The sequence below is a fragment of the Cataglyphis hispanica genome, chromosome 2 (assembly GCF_021464435.1).
Source record: "Cataglyphis hispanica isolate Lineage 1 chromosome 2, ULB_Chis1_1.0, whole genome shotgun sequence".
NCBI classification, from domain to species: Eukaryota; Metazoa; Arthropoda; class Insecta; order Hymenoptera; family Formicidae; genus Cataglyphis; species Cataglyphis hispanica.
The window spans coordinates 8,591,797-8,612,264 of NC_065955.1; the positions used below are offsets into that span (position 1 = coordinate 8,591,797).

General features: G+C 33.7%; 2 protein-coding genes across 6 annotated transcripts; one reads left to right on the forward strand and one right to left on the reverse strand.

Annotated features, from left to right (window-relative positions):
- The first annotated feature begins 2,805 nt into the window (after positions 1-2,805).
- On the forward strand, positions 2,806-12,524 carry LOC126859083 (uncharacterized). Of its 4 annotated transcripts, none has more exons than XM_050610016.1 (5): positions 2,806-3,110; positions 5,814-6,290; positions 8,372-8,642; positions 8,843-9,424; positions 9,511-12,524. In XM_050610016.1, the coding sequence occupies exons 2-5, from the start codon at positions 6,116-6,118 to the stop codon at positions 10,433-10,435; spliced, it is 1,953 nt and encodes a 650-aa protein (XP_050465973.1). In that variant the 5' UTR covers positions 2,806-3,110; positions 5,814-6,115; the 3' UTR covers positions 10,436-12,524. The 4 variants fall into 4 exon arrangements, with proteins under 4 accessions (XP_050465973.1, XP_050465974.1, XP_050465975.1 ...); XM_050610017.1 differs by lacking the exon at positions 2,806-3,110 and adding an exon at positions 3,929-4,201; XM_050610018.1 differs by lacking the exon at positions 2,806-3,110 and adding an exon at positions 4,295-4,345.
- Positions 12,135-19,918, reverse strand: LOC126859073 (uncharacterized). Of its 2 annotated transcripts, none has more exons than XM_050609991.1 (11): positions 19,865-19,918; positions 19,306-19,633; positions 18,514-18,683; positions 17,965-18,188; positions 17,196-17,550; positions 16,755-16,961; positions 16,532-16,651; positions 15,776-16,006; positions 14,689-14,836; positions 13,867-14,334; positions 12,135-13,796 (listed from the first exon to the last, which is right to left on the reverse strand). In XM_050609991.1, the coding sequence occupies exons 1-11, from the start codon at positions 19,881-19,883 to the stop codon at positions 13,022-13,024; spliced, it is 3,045 nt and encodes a 1,014-aa protein (XP_050465948.1). In that variant the 5' UTR covers positions 19,884-19,918; the 3' UTR covers positions 12,135-13,021. The 2 variants fall into 2 exon arrangements, with proteins under 2 accessions (XP_050465948.1, XP_050465947.1); XM_050609990.1 differs by having other exon boundaries at positions 14,689-14,851.
- Positions 19,919-20,468: the final 550 nt, after the last annotated feature.

The following is a 20,468-nucleotide window of genomic DNA, read 5'->3' on the forward strand; positions in this document are numbered from 1 at the left end:
ACATCTCAGTTATATAATGAAAGCATTTTACAATATGTCATAAGTGTAAATAACGTATCTTGTTAGTGAGTTATGCACGGACGATCTATGATGCAAATCTGATTATCATCTACCTTGGTGATATGAGATTATTTACATTATAAATTATTTTTAATATCTCTCTATCTTCGTTATCTCTCAATAATGTCTTTGCATATCAAATTTCCGATATAATAAATTTTCTAAAAAATTATGATATAATCAAATATATATTTTAGAGATTGGAATTATATTTATCATAAAAGAGATTGTATAGAATGATTATTTTTTTCTCTTAAGTTTAAAAAAATTTTTTTTTACGTAATACGACAAAATAAAAAATTTCCTCTACATAATAGCAATAAATTATTATCTTGAAGGATTATATTTCATTGATTGTAAAGATAAATTTCGTTTTATTTTCTTTAACAATTTTTAAAAGAGGAAACGTATAAAAATTTATTAAAGTGAGTCATTGTACTAGAAATATCGGAGATCGTATATTTAGAAAAAATTATGGAGATACATTTTATGCGGACGAAAATAAGCGAACAAAAATCCCGGTGCACTTCGCGAGCCTCTATGCAATCCAATGTTTCCGCGATATGACGTGCTTTGGTCCCGGGCAATTCCGCGACTGCGTGCCTGGCTTCGCCGGTGCTCGTCGATAACTGTCCGCACGATATATCCCGGAACAACGTGCACGTGCCGCAGCATCAGGTACCCCGTCCAGCAAACGAGTATTCGAAACTCTAGAATGTCACACTGAGATTGAATAAATCCTTTCATCCCTTCAGGACAAAATTTCAACGTTCGACATTCTCTTCGCAAATAATATTTTTGCAACATTTTTTCGAGTCTCCGAAAAATTCTCTTTAACGAATAGACTGCAGGTAAAAATAAAATTAAAAATTATTATTGTCAAAGTTGCCCCGAATCTGTCGGATCCCATGGCTCGAGAATTAATCTTATAGCCGGAAATCGGTACCGTGTGTTCCAAGTAGCATACTCGCGGTCTTCGCGGACGGAAGTTAAATTAAGTTAAGGTTTAATTAACTTTCCACCGTAATTATACATTCACGTCTTTCCTCACTTCGTTCCGACTTTTAATCCGGAATCATTAGGGCGCGGATCGACGTTGAAGGCTCATTTTTCATCTCGTTAACGTCGGAAGTTCGGAACGCAGGAATTACCATGACGCTTATTAATGGCACTGGAAAATTAATCGTGTGCCTCATGCGTGTGTTTTTCTGCAATAGCACTTTGCCTCATCAAGATGAAAAACATGGTTGATTAAAATAATGGCGAGTGGAGTGTTAGAGCAATATTTCATACGTTTAATTTTGTAATTACAAAGCATTTTATAAAAACTTAAATTCGTATACTTAATAGATAAGCAAATATTAATTTTTATTATTGATATAATTATCATTATTGATATAATACATTACGCTAATAATGCGTTATATCAAGACATATTCTAAACAAATCATGTTATATTATATTTTAAAGTAATTTCATTATCTCAATATTTTTTTTAATAAGTCCTTTTTACTTTCAACTATTAAATAATTATTATCGAGTTTCATTATTAAATGATATAGGTATATTTTGGTATCAGTGTTCATCCCGATGAAATTATCTTTGTACACACATTGAAATATTTTGAGATCTTTAAATTAAATTGCAACGTAGTTGCATGAGTAATATCAAATTATAAATTCATCAATAATTCAATTTATTGTCTTATGTTTAAAATAGAATTAATTAATAATAATCCATTTAGCGCAAACAGTAACTTAGCCTTAATAAAAATGTCAACTCAAAAAGAATAGGAAAAGATGTCAGAGAACAAATAGAATAATTTTATCGATGTAATGTATGTCTTATGTCGCATTTCAGTGTTAAAAATAAATCTACAGGAAATGACTCAATATTTGTATCTGATCGGAGTAGAAAGATAGAATCTGACAATATTCAAAAATATTGACAGCAGCATCGGCAATCATCTCTTCTCAACTCTATTTTTGGAAAATTATTTATTCTAATTTCTTCTTTGTAAAATAAAATATTTAAAATCAATTTAAATTTAATTTAATTATAAACTTTATTCGTCAAATCACATTCTTCTCTTTCTTTTCCTAAAATAATAATTTAAAAATAACAATTAAGAATTAACTCATTAATCTAATCAGTTCATTTGTCACTCTAAATAATTATTACTTGATTCTATTAAAAAGATATTTATAGAATTCAAATATCTTACATATTTCACAATAGAATATTAAAATAATGATTTTTCCAAATATTTATATGTTTATTAATGCTGAAATGTTTTGTCTTCATAAAAAGAGTGATGCATTTATAATTTAAAGTGAAAGATATACGAGATATTAACGTAGATTTCTAGATATAACCGCAAAATGTATCTACTTGCACATATATTTTTTTATAAAAATTTGTATGTGTGTGACATAAATTAAGATTATATATATATATATATACACCTTGATACAATCTCCAAAGACACCAATATTCGATATATCTTAACGCTATCCGCTGCCTACAGTATGTAGACAAACAAAACTATGTATCGATTGAAGATTTCCTTTCGGTCAATCTTACTAAATTAAAGATAGTTGTCGAGAGCGTATTTCGGTAAACAGACGTGCGCATCGCGACCGCGCAACGTGGCACGAGTAGAGGATACGTTGGTGGTCGTCGACGGCGACGAAGGCGACGGCGATGACGACGTATGCGCGAGAATCTCTGTCAGTCGGCGACGGAGTTGCCTGCTTGCAGCGTGGGTGGCACGTGCGCGCGTCTCGTCGCGACCCGGCCAGTTCGATTCGATTAAAGGCTTCGCCGCAACCCTCGCTCGCCGCGCGAGCGAGGTGAGACCTCGTGCCTGAAGGTCGTTATGCGTCGAGCGTCGTCATCCCCTAATAAGCTGCGTACGGTGGCATACGCGATACGAGGATATGCGATAAGGATAGCCGGCGATTCGCGTTCTAATGCGTTGAGGAATTGTGACATTGTCATCAACCGTCATCAAGCGTTTAGTACGTCGCGTCAAGAAGCGCGTTCGAGAGGTAATTCGAAAGAAGCCGAGATGGTTCCGCGATTGTTTGCGTGCGCCGATCATGTTTCGAGATATTATTACTTTTGTGCTGACATATGTAAGATATGCAAACCTCGCATGTGTCGCTGCTACGTAAAAATTCCCGGAGCTCTCTTCATGAATTGCGATCTAATCTTTTTGCGCGCGTGTCGACATGTTTTATTTATTCCTTGAGGGACATTGAAGTTTTATATGACAAGTATGCATATATAATCGTAAAAAACTGTCCAGCTTGCATATTTATGCTTCTGTTACCGGGATGACAATATAAACTTCGCGATATTCATCACTTAAAGTTAAATCAGAAATAAGATATTGTTATTCATTTTTACATCCCGTTATTCACAAAAGCTTTAAATTTTCCATAATCGCGATTCATATTCTTTGCTGAGAAAAAAATTTATTCAAAACATTTGCATGTATGCACAGACACCTTGTACATATCGAAATTGATAACACGTTCAATTTTAATCGCTATATCTCTTGCAAATAAATTTTAATATAATATCTAATCTTTTGTAAAATCCTTTAAAAAGTATACATTGTGAAACACGTGTAAGATTATTTATCAAACATACCCAATCTTTTCTCAATGATTTTTCCTTAACTATTTATTTTACATATTGATTTATCAAAATTTGTTCCTCGCTTTGCGAAAAACAGATTTGCCCCATGCTTTACATTTTAACGCTGCTTTTGTCGGCTACTGCAAGCTCATCATTCAATGTCCGATATTCATTTATATACACCTACGCTTTCTACGCGGGAGGGGAAGAAAGGGGAAAAATATTTTATCTGGCCTTTTTCCTCGAATCTACACAGTGTGTTGCCGCGTATCAGCAGAACGTTATCTCTGTTTCCGGACGAATCCTACACGTGTCCTATCTTTATACAAATACAGTCGAAGGTCGAAATTGGTTTCGTGTGTATCAGTCAGTTCGCGTTGGATAGATATATTGTTTCAAGTGTTTGGATTATTCGATTTGATAAAACACAAGCTGTTGTAGGCTTTTTCGACTCATTTGTCACACATTGTGCAACTACAAGATATATATTAACTCGGTATTAAGATATATTTGCGCGTTAAAATTGCTTCTTTCAATAAATCTATATTTAACTGTGATCATAGTTATTTTCCTTTTCTTGTCATGTATAAAAGAGGCAATAAGCTGAAGATGCGCAATTAATCGGCATAGATTATTTGCGGTAAGAATAGAAGAATTACAGCGCGGGCTAAGATATTCTTCTGCATGATAAAGAAAAAAAAAAAGACAAAATATCAATATACAATATTGAAAGAAAAAAATGTTAGTGAAACATTTCTACATTACAATAAATAATATATAGGATTAGATAATCAAATTTGTAATAAAATAATTTAGAAATAATTAAAAAGAATTTTTTAATGGCATCTAAACGATAATATAATTAACTTATTTATTTATTGTAGTATTTGATAAAAGTTAAACAAAAATAATTAAGAGCATTTGTTTCAAAAGTCACATTAATGATCATTATCGAAAGATGAATGTGTTTGAATATGATATTTATCAGAAACGGAAATGAGGTTTTATCGAAAATATGATTGATAAAAGAAAATTTTTGAAGCCAGCTCGAGACGACGACTTTTCATCGCTTTTGATTGCCGACGCATCAAGAGAAGAATATGCAAGAGGCATTTATCTAATCAGTTGGATGTTTTGCCACTTTAACCCTTAACCGGTAACGTGCAAAAAATTCTACGCAATTGGCGATGAGAGGTTTCTTACTTTATTTGTAGATTTATTTAAAAATATTTTTGGAGTATAATAATTTATCTAAAATATTAAGGAATATAAAATATATTAAGTATATATCAAGGAATATAAAATATATTAAATATATATAAAAGAATATAAAATATATATAGAAGAAAAAATTGGTATGTAGTTGCATTGAAATTAACACTTTTAATTATTTATTCAATTTGTGTACAAAGAAAAAGTGGAAGACAAGCTGCAAGATCTGAGAAACCACACGTATCGCATTAAGGGTTAAAGCTTATTGACGTAACACTTTGACGTAACTCCATTCTATTCTATTAGCCGCTTTCTCTCTCGTTGAACTTCGATCTGGTGTGTTTATATAGAGCTAGATGTCTTGTAACATTTAAAGCAAATTAAATAATTGTGTTTATAAAATATATTATAATAATATTTCAATCAATTCTTATGATTTAATTTTAAGAGATTATACGATATATTTACGCGCATGTTAGTTTAAACTATTTTTAGCTCAAAGTGCATTTTTTTCTATTAAGTTTAATAAAGTTCAATTAATTTTATATTGAGTTACTTTGGTTGGAAACAGAAAAACTTTAGCCGAAGGAAATCTGAAAACTAAAAAATGATAGTAGATATTATTTAAGTAGGATCTACTTTGCAAAAATTAAATAAAAATAACACGCGGATTGATTGTGTGAATCATGTGTCATAGATACTGTAAACAATTTTTAGATGGCTTTCTGATGAAATTTTGAGTCATTTGACAATTCATATTTTATCTTGTTGAGAAATACAACTGAAAAAAAGGAGATATATTACGAAAAATTAAAGGGGAAACTCTATCGATATACAAATATTATATTTTCTTTCAAAAGTAGGATGTTTTGAAATCGATTCACTTTTGATTTTAGAACGAGAATCGAGATAGCGAGATAGTCGATTTCGTCTCAGCGTCCTCGCAAAGCTTGGCGGCCACTCGATGATCGCCTTCCTTTCTCGAGAGGACGAGGAAGCTGAGGACGAAGAAAACGGGGCGAGTTGACGTAGAAGGACGAATGTCTACATCGTAATCGGCGATGCCGTGCGAGAGATCTGGGCGACGAATAGTTGAGACGACCTCGAATGAGGGTAAACCGATCGCGAATACAACGAGTCGATTAAGACGCGAGACCGGAATCCTTTGTAACCCCGAGAAAGGCGTGACCTCGGCAACATGATGTGGAAGGCAAAATGGTCACGCTTCACCGAGTGCTTCTGCCGACGACCCGGCCTCGTTCTGGTTCTGCTACCGTGCCTAATTGTCATCACCCTCTACCTCGTTCCCGACGACAACTACGAATACGATATGCTGCAGTATCCGTCCTTCAAGTCGTACAACATTACAGAAGGTGAGAATCATTGTTTTCGTATCTCATCTCGTCGCGATTCATTATTTAAGTAAACGAATAGTATGAAAATCGACAATTTAGAAACTCACGTGTTTCTATTTTTCTATAATTAATATCGCAGTTTATAAGCGAGCTTGATTATTATGCAAATAATTTCGATGCATTTTTAACAAAAGAACATAATATTAATATGTTGACTTTACTTTATGCCTTGTTTGGGGCAATTGTTTAATTTAAATGCAAAAGCAATTGTTTCTAATCGGATCTTGCTTAGTCACTTGAAGCAAAGTTTGCAAATCTTTAATGCTACTTTTTATGACTCAATGCAGTTTTACTAAGAACCAAATAAATCAGTTTCGTGCCTATAATAATATTATTTTTAGTTGAAGTTGAAACATATAAACAATGCCATTTGCTTTATTCATAATCTTTATTACGTCTGTTTACGCGTTTTTTGTATGATACTGTTTATATTATTATTTTATATAGCGTTTTATAAACATTAATAATAACACTTCAAGACCATTATTTAAGTTTTATAAAATATTCAAATCTAAAATATTTTAATAGGTAAAGGCATCAAGTTAATTTGCATATTTACAGCTTTTTTACTCATTAGCAGTCAGGGCTCTTTGTGTTAAATCGGCCTGTGTATCGAAAAAAAAAAAATTGTTGAAGTTTCAACGATTTATTTTTCTCTATAACTTTTTTTATCGAATAAACAAATTTAAATGGCGGTAATAGAGAGACATCTTCTTAATTATAATCTCTTATTTGATAATGTTATATATTTTCTATATGTTTCTAGATTTTTAAATCTGCTTTATTTTTGTCTTTATCTCTTTTACCATAATTTTTATAGTGTTTCTATACTTTTCACTTTTATATTTGATTTATATTGAGTTTTAAGAAGCAATTATTCTCAGATCTTAATTTTTTTATATATATATATATTTGCTCGAAAGAAAAATTTGAAGCAATATTATCGAGTCTGAGAAAGAGTCTAAGTATATGAAATCTATAATAAAGCGGATATAAATTTTTCTCTATTGCTGCATAATTTCGTAATGTTAATGTAAAATATATATCTAATTAAATTAAATATCTAAAATGTACATAGATATTGAACTATATATATATATATATATATATATATATATATATATATATATATATATATATGGATGTAAAAGAGCACCTCATTTACTCTAACACAATTACATTAACACGTTCACACTTCGTTGACTCACATGTGAGATAATATTGTTCCAAGAATCTAAAACTACAATATAGGTATATCATGATAACAAGCATAGTGTTTAAAGTGGAAAACATTTATATTGTTATCATGAGGCTCTCTTATCACTTTTTTTGTGAGTATGAGTGATATACTGACACTTGAAGATAAGAATTATGAATGTGCTAATATTTCATGTATTTTATAAAAAATTATTCAATGCTGCGAGTTATGAAAAATTCACGGGGAGATTAGAATTAAAATGTATATTTGAAGAAATGAGTTTTCTTTGATATTCTGGAAATGTTAAATTAATGACTAGTTTTATCATCGATCGTCACCAATTTATAATGAGCGATATTGTATTGTTTGACAGATGACAAAACAGATAGTTTATTAGAAATAAAATAGAATAAATATTTAAATCTAGTCGTATAAGGATATTCTTTGTATAAGTTTTAATTTTAAAGCATTTGGATGTTAAATTATAGAATCACGTCATGTAATTGCCACAATTTTTTTAAATTTTGCTCTTATTTGCAATCTAAATTTTCTCATGTTTATCAATTCTAGAGGATTTTAACAAGTTAATTTACATAAGAATTAAGCTTCTGCTTCGCATTTTGAAGAGTTGGTATAAACGAACAGTTTCCTATTTAGAAATTTAAAAGAGACATTTTCGGAAGGAAATTTTCTAAATAAAGTATAAATTAAAAAATTAAAAAAAAAATGATTTGATTAAGTGTCAAAGCAGATGATAGATTGAAAATTAAGATCAAAAATAGAAAAAGATTTTGTCTTTATTTAAAATCATCAGAAAATTATGATGGCTTAAATCTGGCAGGCATGGTGGACGGTTACCTCGTGTGGAATCCAAGATGTCACATGCTGTCCAAAGAGCCTCTGGATCCGTCCATCACGAAATTCGTGAGGAAGGAGAAGCTGCAGAAATGCCCGAACGATCTCGTCCTCTCGCAAATTACGAGAGACCCTAACGGCAGCGTGTTTCTTTCCCTTGATTCCACCATGCACAACGATGTCACCTGCTGCTGGTCATCCGTAGTCAGACCTAAGGTGGACAAGCCCAAAAAGAATAACTATGACTCAACAATATCGTAAGATTCATCGTGATACTCTCTACTTTAATTACTACTTTAAAACAATTTATTTTGTAAATTTTGTTAGTACAGTTTAGTAAGAAAAACTTGCCTTTTATTCGCAATTAAAAACTGATTTAAAACAAAATGTTGAAGCTAAAACCTACTTACAATATGTTATTAAAATTTTCTGGAAATTGATCCTCTCTTCTCAATAGAATCAAGCAGTGCGAGAACTTTACGAAACAAGTGGCACTCCCCCGCGAAGTAGAAGTGGCGTATGTATCGTGTAAGGCGAAGACGAAATCGTCGACGGTGTACGAGAATGTTCACGCGATCTTGAATCCGGAGAAGGTGCGCGATCGCAACGGCAGCCAAGCCGGAAACTCATCGAGGAAGCTGAGCGTGCTTATCCTTGGCATCGATAGTGTCAGCCGACTGAATTTTTATCGCGCTATGCCGAAGACCGAGAAGTATCTTCGCGAGGCCGGTTGGATCGGTTTGAAGGGCTACAACAAGATCGGTGACAATACGTTTCCCAATCTGATGGCGATTCTGACCGGTCAGACGCCGCAACAGGCGTACTCGCAATGTAAACCTACGGTGGCCTACAAGCTCGACAATTGTCCTTTCGTCTGGCACAATTTCCGCAATGCCGGCTACGTCACGGCCTACGGCGAAGACGAGACTACTCTTAATACATTCAACTACCTCAAGGTCGGCTTTGTCGAGCCACCCACGGATTATTATCTGAGACCCTACATGCTGGCCAGCGAAAAGCTTCTCAAAATTAAAAAAAGGTAAGATAATTTAATTTATTATCATTTAAGGAGGATGAATTGATGTTTCACTGATTGAAAAGGATTTCAATTTGCGCTGTTTGCAGATTCAACATGAAATACTGCACCGGTCCTGAGCTGAGCTTTGACCGGATCTTCGATTACGCCGTAAACTTCGCCCGAACCTTTGTCGACGTGCCGTACTTTGGTTTCTTCTGGACAAACACCATCAGCCATGATAACATGAACGGCATCTCGTCGATAGACACTCATATGTTGAAGAGATTCGAATTTTTGGAACAGGAGGGGATTTTGAATGACACGATGATAATCTTCCTGAGCGATCACGGTATGCGATGGGGCGAGTTTCGCACAACCTTTGTCGGTTGGTACGAGGAAAGATTACCGTATATCTATATCTGGCTACCAGAGTGGTTCCGCCAGGAGAATCCCGAGGCCCATCGAGCCCTCGCAGTGAATCAGAACCGACTCACTTCTCCGTTCGATCTCTATGAGACCCTGAGGGACGTCCTCATCATCGGAGGAGGCGATGCCGATCCTAGTCCAGGATGTTCCACCTGTCAGTCTCTCTTCGCGCCTGTTCCCAGAGAGAGAGGCTGCCAGGACGCGGGAGTGGCTTATCATTGGTGTACTTGCACGGCTTTCAAACCAATCAATGTCAACGACAAAATCGTCGTCGCTGGCGTGCAAAAGTTTCTGGATCACGTGGAAAGTATTGTGAAAAACTACAAGGACAAGAAGGGCCGACGACTGTGCGCGCGGCTCAAGCTAAAGAAAGTGCATCGGGTGAACGAGGTGATCGATTTCGGCGCGCAAAACCAGACCAGCGTCGCGTATTTCTACATGCTCCAAACGACGCCCGGCAACGGTAACTTCGAGGTTACCATTAGATATTACGGCGACGGCAATTATACTCTGTCCGATAGCGAAGTCAGCAGAATCAATTTTTACGCCACGAGCGCGAGGTGTCTAAATCGTGGCATGAAGCAGTATTGCCATTGTATCAAGTAGACAACGATGAACTCTCAAAAAACGGGAATTTTTCATCTTGCGCGCGTTGTACTTCATTAGCGTTTCGATGAATTGAATCAATCATTGCACCCAAAAAAATCAACTTTTCTTTAATCAGGAAAATTAAAGTTTTTATAAGTGTAGTTGTATTCACATATAAATGGCAAAGAGAATATTCAGATTTTACTTCAAATAACTCTTTGAAGCGAAAAACTTGCGAAATCATTACAAGAAGATTCGATTTTACGTGTGTTTTTCCTGCATCGATTCAATTTAATCAATATCTTTATCAAATGTCTAATACTATGTTTGCCGTTTTATTTTCGAATTTTAAGTTGTATAGGCAAACGCGTGAGGCACAGTTGAACTGATATGCTTAGTACATATCAAACATACCAAATTGATTGCCTCATCTCAAGGAACTAGGGACCTGAGATATATATATGGAGTGGATATATATATATGGACATACCTTCTCGTTTACTGAGAATAACTACGACTAGATTTTTTTAGGCCACTTGGCACTTAAATGATAAACAATAATTCAATAGTCAGTTCGATATTAATGAAGTGAAATCGTTTTTGTTTTTTATCGATACTTTAAAATGAAATCATTATTGACGAATAGAAAGTAAATATGAGCTAAATGTCAAAAATTTCTAGTTACGACGAGAGACGTTACAAGTAATATATTTTTGCACAAGCATATGTTATTACAAAAATATACAATATTAAATTAATAATAAAGTACTTCTTCAATTACGATATTTAAAGTATTAAGCATTCTTTATGTATGTCACGCAATTCTATCATATCAATATCATTTTTGACAATTAGCTGGTATTTGTTATTCATTTTTGTAGCTAATTGCTAGAAAGAAAGATAATCGTGAAAGAAAGCGCATCGCGTGGAAAATCAATTTAATAAATTCCATGCCGCTGCAATTTGTCGTGAAATTAATTGTCACGCGTATCGTATTGCGATATCGTACATATCTTATATCAGAGAGCATCGTTATTGCGGTAATTTTTTCCACGCATCGTTGCATCGATCGCGAATGTATATACCACACGTCGTTTAGAATCGATAAACATTAAAGATTCATAAAAGCATAAGTGTCGATATAACCATACAAGAGCTAAGGACGTACGCGGAAATGCATGAATGTATTTTCGCGACGGCACTCGTTCCGTCTTACCGATGTTGTACTACAAGGCGTTAGCTGTTTGTAAGTAATGCGTGTGCCTGTCTTGCAAGAAGTGCCAAATGCGTTCTGTGCTAACCGAGCGTCAAAAGAAACTTCCTTACTTCCAGCATCGGCGGCGATCACTACGACAATTTTACATGAAAATTAAAAATTTAACGAATAAACAAAATACTGCGTTGATAACAAAAATAAATAATATCATCTCATTTTGGCTCTATAGTATTTTAAAAGCAAATTCTTGAGATAAATTCGTTCTTTTTTTTTACAAAAAATTAAAAAAGATTATTATCTGCTTGTAATGAACGTAAAATCGACTTCGAATTGTTATCCCCTCTCCCTCGAAAGAATTATTCTTTAGAAGAAAACTTCTTGTATATTTTATTACAAAGCGCATGATCGCCTTCGTGTACGAGGAGTATGGAATTTTATGCATAAGAGGAAAAATAAAATGAGAGAGAGAGAGAGAGAGGCCAATGAATATATCGCAACATATATTTTACTACGACATTATGTACGCTTTATTCTAGGTAATGCGAAGATGTAAGATTTAATAATTAGAAGATAATGTAATTAATGAGTACTCCCTATAAGATTGGGATGGAGACTAATTGATCTCCGAAAATCAGCCAAGCCAGATTTAAACGAATTTTCCGTAGGTTAAAGAAATATAATTTAATTGCCAAAAACATTTAGCATCATATTCTTCGAACATAAATCCTCAGATCCTTAGAAGAGGTAGTGTCAAAGACTAACGCAAATTTAATCATTAATGATTTTACAGATGGAATTGTTAATTCGGGAACCGTCTATACAGAGATTTGCGTATATGAGAATAGATTGTTTTTCACAAAATATAAATCATTAAATTATTATTAAACATTACATTATTTGAAGCATATTTTGTACTGTCCCTCTCTTCTAAAAGTACTTTTATAGAATTCAATCTCGAATATAATACGAGATTGGATAATCGCAATTTTATTAGAAAAATTTATCCTACACAGTATCTCCCTTTCTCTCCTCGATTATTACTTGGAGAATTTTTCATCCTTTTCAATAATTTAACCATTTAATCTTTTTAATCTTTGATTAATCTATTTAATGTAATGTAATTACTTAATTTAATTAAAACTGGGAAAAAATTAGATTTGTTTTCAATCGCTGTCAATCATAGACAGAGAAAAAGTTTGTATGATAATAAATCATAAAGTTAATATATGTATTTCTTACCTTCTTTTTTCCTTGATTTTTAAATCAAACTCCTATATGTATATCTCCGATTTACAGGACTATATTCTATTATTTTCAATTATTATTCTCCTGGTCGCCAAAAAATTAATTAAGAATTTCTGTCTTTTTTGCTCTCGATCAAGAACAAATTAATTGGATGAAGCATCCTCATTAGATCGCCAGATGCGTGTACGCACACGTCTCTCTCTTGTTTGACGCGACGTCGCAACTGAATGACGCGTAGGACCGTGTTCCGGAGTGCCGAACAGCATCACGGCGACCGATTGTCTGTGACCGTGGCTAACGTTTATGTTTCTGCGCGCGAGATACGAATCGAGAATCTTGATGCTTTCGTAGAGGCTGTCAAGATCACAGCTGATGTGTCTGTTGCCTGATCGTCGAGATCGCTGGCTGATAACGCTCTTTGGCGTGCCGCTCGGCGTGTTTGCCATCGTGCTGGAATTAGTGGTGCCACCGAGGCTGCTTGCTACCTCTGACACGATCTCGAAATCGTCCTGCAGTTTATCGTAACTGCTGCACGGGCTGATGGTCGAGATCTTAGTGATACAGCTGTCACGAGAGAACCTTCTGCAAGAGTGATGCAAAGTACCGCAAGGCGATGATGCTGCCGTGGAGTTGGCGCTATGAGTATAAAGTGGTTTCATTAACTTAGAACCCAAGAGTCGAACGACGGTGCTTTTCGAGACAGAAAAATCTTCCTCTTGATGATCATCGATTTTCCCCGCGGAAGAAGAGGCGGTCACTATTTGATTGCATTCCAGTTCGCAATCATCGCTTATCGGTGCTGTAGAGATTGATATATTGCTGGTGGAATGATCTTGAACATTAGAACAGTCGATGACGCAGCCACACGCGCCCTCGCAAGAGCAGCTCGCGTTTCTCTCGTCCGATCTGTCAACAGCTCTTGAAAAAAATTTTAAAAATAATTAAATATAAAAAATATATATTTAATACATATGTATGTAAAAATTACCTATCGCTAGTTTCATCGTGATTTTCTTCTCTAACATGTTGATTATTCGCTTTTAATTCTACAGTATTTTCTTGAACTGTTTCTGAAACAATCTGATCCTCCTTTGGGGGACTCTCGAGTTGACAATTCGTATCCGGAACGATACAATCTGTCAGATACGTATCAAAAGTTTCAGCGTCCGTGGACGAAGATAAACGATCGTTGGAAGAGGATTGAGGATATTGCGCACTGCGTCGGAGCCAATTGCGACGAATAGGACACAACTGTTTCATCGATGCCGATAAACCAGCTAAATTCATGTTTCGCAGTATAGTTCCCGGGGGTGTGATGTACGGCGGTGGTGGACTCTCAGGTAGCGCATCAGGTAATCGATCGTTCTCTGATGCTACGTGGGTTGTTTGCCTGCTACAACTGTTGTTCGTGCCTTCCATTATCAAGTAAGTAGAGGAATTCGCGTCCTCGTCGAACCTTAATCGTAAAACTCAAGATTAAGTTCTTGAATATTATACAGAATATTCAGATTATCTATCTATATAAAGAATTGTTCTAATATATAAAAAAAATATCGTGCATAATATCGGCATAATTAAAGATAAAACTTTTTCTTGACAAATTAAATATTAAATATGCAGATAAAAAATAAAATTTTTAAATTTATTTTCAAGTGTTCATTCATTAGAGAAATTTAATACAGAAAGATTACAGCTATTTATATTGGTTGTCATCATAAAACATCGAAATTCATCAAAGAATCTGTCCTTAAAATTTCATCTGCTTTGAAATATCCTGATGTAATATAAGAAAGAACAAGGAGCATCTTACTGGTTTGTAGAGCTTCTATTATATGTTTCGCAATTCAAACATCGAGACTTTTTCGACAAGGCGAGTTTCGCAACCTCTTCGTAGCCTGGCGGAGCCTCGTAACCGGGTGGATCATCCGGCATGGATATTTCATCGATCCGTGCACCGTCTGTAATATCAAAAACTGCCCAAAGTGACGTGAGAGTATTGTTCTTAATTAATAACTAATTTTATGAAATTAACATATATCTTTATGCGCATTTTAAGCTCGCGGTCAATGTAATCCATTAAGTTTCATGTAAACAATTTATATTATATGTATCAATTGTGTTTTTTTATTCCGTAAAAATATGACTAAATTTATAATGTAAATAAATAGGAATTGATGAGAATTTCTAATAAGTAATTATAATTCTTTTCAAGAATAGTGGATGTTAGGATTCCATTATTTTGTCAATATGTTTATAAAAAAGAAACTAATTTTTATGAGAGAGAAAATTCTATAAATTTAAATATAATTCAAATTTATATTACATTTTAATTGGTAAAAAAAAGCTAATTAAAGCCAGGATGTTTTTTTATATTAAATTTTGATATAATCAAAATATTACAATCATAAATCTGTCATTGCGTTTCATATTTATTATTTATTATTCCGCTATGTAATGTCTTTTTATATGTTAAATTTTGATTATATTATTCATTGATAAAGAAGTGGACGGAAACATCTGATTTATTAATCTCTATTATTGTTTTATTAATTTATATTATGTATATTAACATCGCTTTTTAGAACACTATATATTTATTACGCTCTAATATAAATACCGTGTCCGGGCTCCAATTGGCCTTTCCCTTTTTTACTAATTGATATTTATTACTTGAGCCTTGTGTAATTTTTAATTTTATTATATTTTTATATTTTAATATAATTTATATATAGGATATCTTTGTTGTACTTGTTAGAATTAAACGAAATTTCATCATCTTTAATTCTGACTCAATCTTCCAAAATAGATTACTTCTGCTGAGATAATTTTTTTTATCCGAATCTTATGATATTTAAAAGTATTTTCTACAAAAAGAACGCAAAATTGTGAACGCATACCTAAAAGTTCGCTGATTGTCTCTAGACGAGACTGCAGTTCTCTTCGTTGTCTCGCCCCTCCTATTCTGTATAATAGTATAATGAGGGTTGTTATCAGAGTAATCAGGCCGAGACTGCTGGCGACGAACACCAGAGTGGCCGTTTTCAGATCGGGATATTGTTCGATCTTCGGAAAGTAATAATTTGCTTTGTTCATGTGCCATTTCCGCTCGCGCGGCTCCATCTCCCAATCTGTGCGCGATATTTTATTGAAAATAAATTTATAAAATGGCTGTACAAACTTTAAATATTTTATCGATACAATTAACATACTTTAGATTTTAGCAAAATAACACATCTCTTTTTCACTTTTTCACGTTTTGTTTGTCATTTATTATATCTTTCAAAAAATGATATTGATCTTTTTTATTGTTTTATGGTCCCCCCCAATGGCCTTACTGTTATTATAATTTATTTTTATAAATATGAATAAAAAGAGAAATCATTTTCTTTGTTTTAAAAGAGTTTCTTCTAATTATGTAAGATGTAAATGAAGAAGATATCTTTAAAAAATAGACGATATATAAACTATACATAAAAACTAAACAAAAGAAATTTTAAATAATTTCAAATTAGAAAATCAGTTTTTAAAATGCCATTTTGGCAAAGGTAATTTTTTTGCATTAGAAATAATGTTAACACAATATTTAGCTCCTAAAAAAAGTCTCTGTTGTATCAAGTCTTTATAAATTATTTCTTCAAATTATAAATACTCACTTTGGAAACACGTTGCTGGCTCGTCACTATTATCGCCACAATGATCGAAACCGTCACAATTCAACTGATTCGGGATGCATCTGTGATTTTGGCATAGAAAATCTGTATCCGCAAAGCAATCTGCAATGTTCGATCAGAGGCAAATAAACATTTAATAGAAAATTCATTGGAACAAAGAGATTATGTTGCGATCACACACAAACATCGTCAAGGGTAGACTTACTTATGTAGCTGAAGGCCGCGTAAGCGATCGCCAAATGCGAATTTGGACCGAATGTACCACGAAGACTCACGTGGAATCCGCTCGTGACCGGCGCAATATGTTCCCGATGTCTGAAAGACTGCGATTGACTCGATGGATGTCGGATTACTTCCAGCGACATTAAAGCTGAAGTCGGACCTTCTTTGATGATCAATTCCGTATTGCCGGCTGAAAAATAACAACTTTACGGAAAAATCGATTACGCTTTTGACAAGTAGTATTTTAAAATCATTATTTTAAAGTCTTTATATTTGTTTCATTTTTTCCGTATAATTCTACTATGTCGTTCTTGTAAATTATTTTTATTTTGTCTATTTTTTATAAGACGTTTGTAGAAACTTTAATTCAATTTTATTCGAGTTTGCTTGCTAATAAACCTTTTGTCCTCTTTTGCGTACGTACCCATGTCAGCAAAAGCCACTACCTTCAGATACATGTGTGTCTTCATGTGCAGGAAGTTCTTGGGTGGTCTAATTAACCAGACGCAATCGTAAATTTTCACACCTTGGCCGACCATGTTCATCATTGTAATAGCGCCGCCCAGATTCTCCACATATCCACCGCAATCAGTGATCGGTTGTATGGATTTATCGTATGTATGGCCGATCACAAAGGAGTAAAATGCCTTGTAACCCAGACCGGTGCCGCCATTCGCATAAAATCTTACCAGCAACGACGGGCCGGAACTCACTATGATCGGCGGCCGAAATCGGGCGCCGCTGCTCACGTCCAGACGTTGTCCATTCCAATCGTAAAACTGATCGTACAAAAACATCCAAATGTTACGATATTTAAAATTCTTTAGAAATTAATTAAACGTATAAGCCCGGCATTTATAATTTGTCAAAATTTTAAAGTTACTGAAAATTTGTTTCGAAATCGAAGACATCCTTGATTGAGAAATGTCAAACAGTAGAAGAGAAAAGTCTAATACATTTGAATATTTTAAACATTCTTCAGATTTGCAAACTACATATATTATTTGATGATAGTAATTATATTTTAGGAAAATGCTACAAATAATATAAATAATATAAATAATTATACAACAAAAATATCGAAATAAAAATGAAACATATGACACCGCGATTCTTCCCAAAAGTTTTTATCACTATAAGGAGATTTTGAGGGCGTTAATATTATATAAAAAGACAATATATTAAAAATGTACCTCCATAATGGAGACCGTCGCTAATTGGAAGTCGCTAAATAGCAACCTGATACGACAGGAGGGAGCTTGGGTGGGACACGTTATCACATATTCCAGACCCAAGTCACGAGGATATCGAGCTGGAAAAAACGGCGAGGTCAAAATACCATTGCCGGTGGTGCCATTCAAACCCTTTGTTGGCGCTCCCGATGTCATTTCCGTGCCTTTCAAATGCAATCTATTTCCTGCAGCAAAAGCATCGATTATCAGAATACTTTATGGACGCCGCGATATATATAACATTCGATTTTAAAAAATTATCCAGCGCTCTATAAAAAATGTGCAAATAGAATTGAAATTATTGCTAATAAAATGAAGAATTTAAATTTTAGCTCTAATCCAATTAAATCTAAATAAATTATTTTAGTTAGTCTGAAACATTTTATTTAACGCGCACACAAATATTCGAAGATTAAATTATTTTTTGAATTTTTTAATTTAAATCTTACATTTGTAAATGTTTATAACAGTATTTATTAGTACGAAATATTATTGACTATCTCTACTAACTTTCTGCCGTGTATTCGATAGTAAATGCATGCTTATGGGACTGGCTATAAAATAGATTTATAGACAGGGTTCTTGTGCTCGATCTATATGTCACCGGCGTGTATGATCCGCAGAACGGCGTGCCGGAAACATCCTCATAAGGTGGTTCCGAGAGCCACACATAGTCACACCTACAAAAGCGCACATATTCAATTTCAAAGTTCGTGGTGCCGTAATATGATGCGTATATATATATAAAACGCCGAGATATGAAAGCAAGCTATGATAGAATTTCATTTCATAACAGAATTAAATTGAAACTGAATTTAATTTAATTAAAGCTAAGTTAAATAGTTTCAGTTGCAAGGACTTTCTAATTGCCTTATTTAATTAATTATAATATTATAATCATTAATTATATTGCTAATATTAATATTAATATTATACTGAAATTATTTATATGGCAACAATCTAACTTAATCAACTTGAAGCAGCTAAATTATATTAATTACAATAATAACAATAATGTTATATCACTTTAGTATAAACTAGAGTACTAGAATCCTATAGGACTACGCGATTTTCCATAAGAATCAATAGTAATTTTAAACTTAAATAATTTTCAAACCGTTAAGAGAATCATGCTCAGATTTTGGGCAGATACTCAGAAGAAATAGTCTACAAAATTTTCATGCTTTTATTATATTAATGTTTTGACACATTTCTAAAAATTATTGACACATTCTTAAAAATTAATCCAAAGAAGATCAATCTCTACAAAATTGATGCGGTCACCTCACGTATCCGTCTTACCTGCAGGGACTGTCCATCACGATGACCCCGTCGCCGCAATGATGCGACAAGGCAATATTTTTAAAAGTGACAATTATTACGCAAGATGGACAGGTCACCAGTTCGAGGCTGCACTGATGATGGGAGCCGTTGGTGATGGTGGTGGAGTAAAGACGCGGTGCCAGTTGCCTTGGCGAATTCTTGATAAAGCTGACGTTCTTCGCGTAGAGGATGCCCTTCTCGCCTAATTCCAAGTATAGACGTCTGCCATTGTGGGATTCACAAATGTCTTCGTTCTGAACGATATTCCCGGTGGTTGCGATGATCCACCAAAACGTCGCGACGATTACTAAATTTATGCGAATAGAAAAAGAAAATTGATTCGCGAAAGCTAACAGAAGATTCAATTTTCGAGACGAAAACGACAGATACATATAAGATAGAGGGCGAAAAATATAATTTTTTTATAGAAATTAATATCCAAGTCTCCGTAAAAGAAAATATTAATTGATTCTCAAAAAATTATGCAAGTTGAAAACTTTAACAGCAAACGAAAAGTCGCGACTATTATATTTCTTACCATATTTGAAACGATACATATCCGTAGCGCGGAAAGCGACCTTCTGCGCTTTCTGTCAAGAAACCTGACGCGATTGCGTATAATTTCATTAGCGCGACAACACAGTGTTACACTCTTGCTAATATCGAATAAGGCATTTTTATGGCATCTCTCAAGCTTGACATCATATTGTACAGTTTACAGACAGGATTTGGTAAAGTTCTACACGGACGGCCTCGTGATGGAATTTTACAGTATGAAAAAAGTTGCGTGATATGTGTGTTATGTAATTATCTTATTTCTACAACCACAGATTTTTTATCGTCTTCAATAGAGCATACCTTTTCAATATTTTAAAATTATCTAACAATATTGAATCCATAATTATACAAATAAATATAATAAAAATATAATAATAATTTTTTCCTTCTTTTTTTTTGTATACTTCTCATATCTAATCTAATTGGACCAAATATTAAATATAAGAATGCCCTTTTCAATTTTTTTACAATTTATTTTCGAGACGAGTATATATAGCATACACATATATATCATAGCAATTATAACCAAATTTGATTGCCATGCTTCCAAACATATAAAATATAATTTAAGAAAAATCAGAGAA

Bases quoted from the DNA above. Each gene is read 5' to 3' on its own strand.
- LOC126859073 (XM_050609990.1), bottom strand. The intron at 16,007-16,531 runs GTGAGTATTTAT...TATCGCGCACAG, and splicing joins GCCAGCAACGTGTTTCCAAA to ATTGGGAGATGGAGCCGCGC. The intron at 14,852-15,775 runs GTATGCGTTCAC...CACTTTGGGCAG, and splicing joins GACAATCAGCGAACTTTTAG to TTTTTGATATTACAGACGGT.
- LOC126859083 (XM_050610016.1), top strand. From the start codon at position 6,116: ATGATGTGGAAGGCAAAATGGTCACGCTTCACCGAGTGCTTCTGCCGA. The intron at 6,291-8,371 runs GTGAGAATCATT...TAAATCTGGCAG, and splicing joins GTCGTACAACATTACAGAAG to GCATGGTGGACGGTTACCTC. The intron at 9,425-9,510 runs GTAAGATAATTT...CGCTGTTTGCAG, and splicing joins CTTCTCAAAATTAAAAAAAG to ATTCAACATGAAATACTGCA.